At 42.0% G+C, this 4,901-nt stretch overlaps 1 protein-coding gene across 1 annotated transcript; it reads left to right on the top strand.

Annotated features, from left to right (window-relative positions):
- The first annotated feature begins 440 nt into the window (after positions 1-440).
- LOC144102488 (uncharacterized) lies at positions 441-2,599 on the top strand. Its single transcript, XM_077635751.1, has 2 exons — positions 441-1,058; positions 2,565-2,599. The coding sequence occupies exons 1-2, from the start codon at positions 518-520 to the stop codon at positions 2,597-2,599; spliced, it is 576 nt and encodes a 191-aa protein (XP_077491877.1). The 5' UTR covers positions 441-517.
- Positions 2,600-4,901: the final 2,302 nt, after the last annotated feature.

The raw sequence follows: 4,901 nt of genomic DNA, 5'->3' as shown, positions 1-4,901 counted from the left end.
TTTACATATAAAAAGTTCAGAGCTGTAAATCACACAGAAATTATTAAAAAACTAGGTTAATGCTGTCTAATCAAACACTACATTTCTGTGCACACCATTTTATTTTGTATCATGCTGAGTCAGTATAGTGTTCTATATTTTGTTTGCAAAGGCCTTACACTTTTTTCAAAAAGAACTCTGGCTAATGTTTGTTTATTAATATTTCATAAAAACTTCTTATTCACATTCAATATTTGTAGACTCCTAATAATTGTGCATCTGGGTTGGTGGGAATTATTTCTTTGCCATGTTGCCATGTTTCTAGCATAAATCCAAAAAGTTTAAAGATTTACTTCCACTGGTCAGTTCTTCTCGACCGAAGGACCTAAACTCGGCATCCAGATGTGTTCTGAAAAATAAATGATTTTATTTGGTTAATACTAAATTTGGCGTTTGTTCCTTAGTTATAAACAAGCTCTGGCATCTTGGGCCCTAGGTTTTAATGAAAGTGCTCTGGTTTTGAAATGCAGGATCAGTCATGGCAGACCACAACTTTGGCGTGTTTCCTGGACAAAGTCCACCTGATGAAAAGCGCCTTCTCAACCACAGTGTGCCATCCACTAGTACAAGCGTGAATACTCACCGGGACAAGCCCACAGGCAAGCAGATTCACCAGTGCACCCACTGCGGCAACGTTTTCAAGAAGAGATCATACCTAGTGGAGCACATTCGCACCCACACAGGCGACCGCCCGTATCATTGCAGTGACTGTGATAGCACATTCGCTTATAAGAACAGCCTGGTCAGACACCTGCGCACCCATACGGATGATCGTCCATACTGTTGTGACCATTGTGGCAGCACATTTTCAGTAAAGAGCAGTTTGGACAGACACCAGCGCACGCATACGGGTGATCGACCGTACCGTTGTGACCACTGTGACAGAAAATTTTCAGTAAAGAGCAGTTTGGACAATCACCTGCGCACCCATACGGGTGATCGTCCGTACCGTTGTGACCACTGTGGCAGTGCATTTGTAGAAAGGAGCCACCTGGTAAAGCACATCCGCATCCACACTGGTGAGAAGCCATACCAGTGCCAGCTGTGCCCCATGGCATTTGCACTAAAGGGAACCCTTGTGGCACACGTGCGGTCCCACAAGGGTGAAAAACCATTCCAGTGTGACTCGTGCTCAAAGGCGTTCTCAGTTAAGTGGAAGTTAAAACACCACAAAGAGACAAGACACTAAACGAATAGCATTGTTCCATGGTGCCCTTTGGAACACGTTTTGGCAGCTATCCTGTTGGCAACCAGATAACAGCATGCTAGCTAAGTGACCTATGAGAAGTGTTCTATCCTAACATGGTACTCGACTACTGTCCCGAAACATGCGGGTTCGATCCCGGCTGCGACAGCCGCATTTCAGTGGAGGCGAATTGTTGAAGGCATGTGTACTGTGCGATGTCGGTGCATGTTTAAAGGACCCCAGGTGGTCGACATTACCAGAGCCCTTAACTACAGCGTCGCTCATAGCGTGAGTCGCTTTGGGATGTTAAACTCCATAAACCAAATGATACCCTATGTCCGTAGTTAAATTTGCAAGCATTCTTTAATGTTGGCACTACACTGGTACTGGGCTATTCCGTATCTTCTTTTGGAACCACTAGCCTACTATGCTTGCAGACTTATGTGGAGTAGAGGTAATTGTGACACATAGGGATGACATCACTTCCTATTAAAGAAAGGTTTTCAGTGATAATGTATCCAGGATTTATACCTCGTGTTCTCAGCTTTCTGATGAAGATCGGAAGAAGAAAATCTGGCCTTATTGTTTTTTGAGATTTGTTGCCCTAAGCACACTTGTGCTTATTAAATGTTTTATCAATTTACAAATTCCCATTGCAGCAGCTCTATTTGCATAACGTCAAAAGAAAACATGCTGCTGTGTGATTTTTTCAGTGCGGCATTCTAGTTCTAGCAGAATGTATGAGAGAAGAGAACAAAAGATTGCATGGCTAGCTTTGTTTTTTGGTTTTAAGAACTACTTTTTTTAACCAAAAACATTGAAAGAGGTTCACTGCTCTGGTATCACATGTCAGATTGCTCTTTCTGTGCTGCATGCAAATGGCATGTTTTGTGGAATATCGTGGCCTATTTTCAGCCTTTTCGTGGGAGTAGCAGTAGTGCTGGAATTGTGCTTTGAGTTAGCTTCTTCATAAGGCATACATATTACGGAAGCTAGCCTTGTTGCATTTTCTCAAGGTGTTTATGACAAGAAGGCTATTGGATTTGTCACCACTGATGCCAGTGTTGCTGTAATTTCTTTGATTCATCATAGGCTGTTCAGCCGTTGTGCTTGTAGAAACAATCACTTCGTGGCAGCGAGAAGTCTATCGGTGTGTCTTCAGATTGCGTTTTATTTCTTCTTGTGTGTTCTTTGTTCCTTCGTATGAATATTTTGTTGCACCTGGTGTCAAAAAGTGGTCTCAACATTTTGGCTGTTTGCAGTGCTTTTTTCCTTTATTTATGCTCTGTACTTTTAAAACTGAAAACCATTGGTACTCTTTGGTTTCCCATCTGTGTAGGTTTTAGTCCTCCCCATGATTTCTGGCATCACTAGCTGCATTAGTCAGCTCTGTGCCTGCAAGATTACCACTCTGTGTGGTTGCATTCCCTCACCACTGACACAACAGCGGACAGTTGGTTTGTTTGTTGGCTTGGAGAAAGATGCTTTCATTCGTCACATCAGGAGTCGTTTACATGAGTTAGGATTGGTAACAATTGGATGGGCAGCAATTAGAACTGCCTACTTAAAAACTATTCCCTAAGTGGTTGCATTACTGTTGTCTGAAACACTTGTGGAGAAACACAGTGCGGCATTTCTAGAGTGCAGCTCTAATCTTGTTTGACATGTATGCTGGTCATAAAGGTTCATCTGGCATAATTGTCTTTCTTTTATCGGACAAGTTTAGCTCACAGTTGCGATGTATTGTTTGCAATAAAAATGGTTATGTGGCTTTTTCTTGCTGTACTGATGTTTCTCCACCAGGAAAAAAATGCATTTATTGCCAAGAAAATTGGATGAAAAATGTTCCCTCCACCTGATCCAAACTCAAGATATCAGGATCAAAACAGATCCGCCGTTTCTTTTCATAAGTGAATGGCAGTGTATCCTCAGCGATCCACATGAAAAAAATTTTCTTGGTGCACTGCATGTTTGCTTGCAAAGACGGCTGCTAGTAGTGACACCTATATTTCATGTCGGTAGAGTGTGGTGATGTATCTATTTGGGTCGGCTTCAAATTGTCTCATGTGTCCCTTTGGTGTGCTATTTCTTGTTTTCATCAGAATTATATATTTTTCAGCCTAAATAGTATGTTCATGCCCTAAGAAAGACAATTTGTTAGTTTTTCTGCGCAAAGCACTGGGTGTTTATTGCGGAAATGTGAGAAATTGTATACAAAGTGTCGTAATTGAAAACAGCAATGTAGATAAGCTGCGATTTGTAAAGTAAACATCCGAATTGTCAAGGAAGTAATTTCTTTTTCAAAAGTGCACATTACGCTTGACATTGAGAGTAAACAAATCGTTTTACAACTGCCCGCAAAATATGTACGCAGAAAAATGGCAAATGGCTTCCTACCACACTCACTGTTTTGTGAAATAATATTTACTGCATTCACTATGTGGCGTTAACAATCTAGCTTATTTGTAACTTGAAGGATTCGAAATTCAACTGAAACAAAGAAGTCACTGTTAGATGCTGCCCACTCTCTGCAAAAGCTATGAGTTCGCTTTATACGCAATCGTGCCCTTAACGTGTCGGAAGGTTAAAGTGTATTTTAGAGCGAGTTGCTATTCCACTTTGTAGCAGACAGGGATAAAAAATAGGAAACCGAGAGATACCAGATCATTATTGTGGCACTTTATGCTTCACCATTTTTCAATGTTTAAGCATCTCCCATTTCTGCTTGGCAAAATTTGAACAATGTTTCGGAAATTCCTCAATACTTTGTGCATTGCTTCCCATTCAGTTTCAAATAATTACTGTGGAAAAATTTATTCCCTGGAAAAAAAAAATCTGACAATGCTTGCCTGACATGCTGAGTACATTGTGACCAGTGTCCTACAATTTTTCAAATCATTCACTTCACATCGTTCTAGTCATCACCTTAACACTGTGTCATCTTTTGAGGCGAGATATGCTATTCACACTATTCTTTAAGCTAAATAGAAGATCTGGTTATTTTTTCCGGGTATTGCTGTGGTATGAAAGGGGCTCCGAAACGTCTTCCGAGGAGAGCACATTAACGAGCTTAATCACTGCACTGTGTTGCCATGAAAACAAGAGCCAAATAATACTCTTCTACATGCAGCAGACGACCCACAATCACGTGTCAAAGTTGACGAGCCCTTCCCTCCGACTTTTTCATCCTAGCACCCTCCTGCGTCCCCCGCATCTGTGTAGACAAGGTGAGAGGTGGCCATTGGCTAGATTCTTGCAGACTTCAGGCAGCTACCGTGGCGGCGGCCAATAAGCCGCTTTGCTCCGGCGGGTCGGGAAGCCCTGCTCCCAGAGGGGGGTCGGCGAATGAGCGCCTACCTTCCAGCGTGCAAAAAGTGACGAGGAGAGGGAAAGGCGCCAAAATGGTGAAATTCGAATTTTAACTACGGATAACTCAGCCTCTACAAAGCGCATTTAAATATGCCTTGCTAAACACTATTCGTGAAGTGACGTGCTTCAATATCACATGCATGCCACAACTTTATTAGAGCACCCTTCACAGCCCCTTTAATAATTCTGTTTGGGTGAGTGGGTTCATTTCTAATAAGGTACGTACTTGCGCGAAGAGGACTGGATGCAACGAAGAAACACATTTGACTTGTTTCGCTCTGTACATGCCGTACATGTTTGTTCATAG

Source organism: Amblyomma americanum, chromosome 8, assembly GCF_052857255.1.
Source record: "Amblyomma americanum isolate KBUSLIRL-KWMA chromosome 8, ASM5285725v1, whole genome shotgun sequence".
In the NCBI taxonomy this organism is placed as follows: Eukaryota; Metazoa; Arthropoda; class Arachnida; order Ixodida; family Ixodidae; genus Amblyomma; species Amblyomma americanum.
This window is presented reverse-complemented; position numbering and strand designations above follow the sequence as displayed.

Bases quoted from the DNA above. Each gene is read 5' to 3' on its own strand.
- LOC144102488 (XM_077635751.1), top strand. From the start codon at position 518: ATGGCAGACCACAACTTTGGCGTGTTTCCTGGACAAAGTCCACCTGAT. The intron at 1,059-2,564 runs GTGAGAAGCCAT...CCATCTGTGTAG, and splicing joins GCACATCCGCATCCACACTG to GTTTTAGTCCTCCCCATGAT.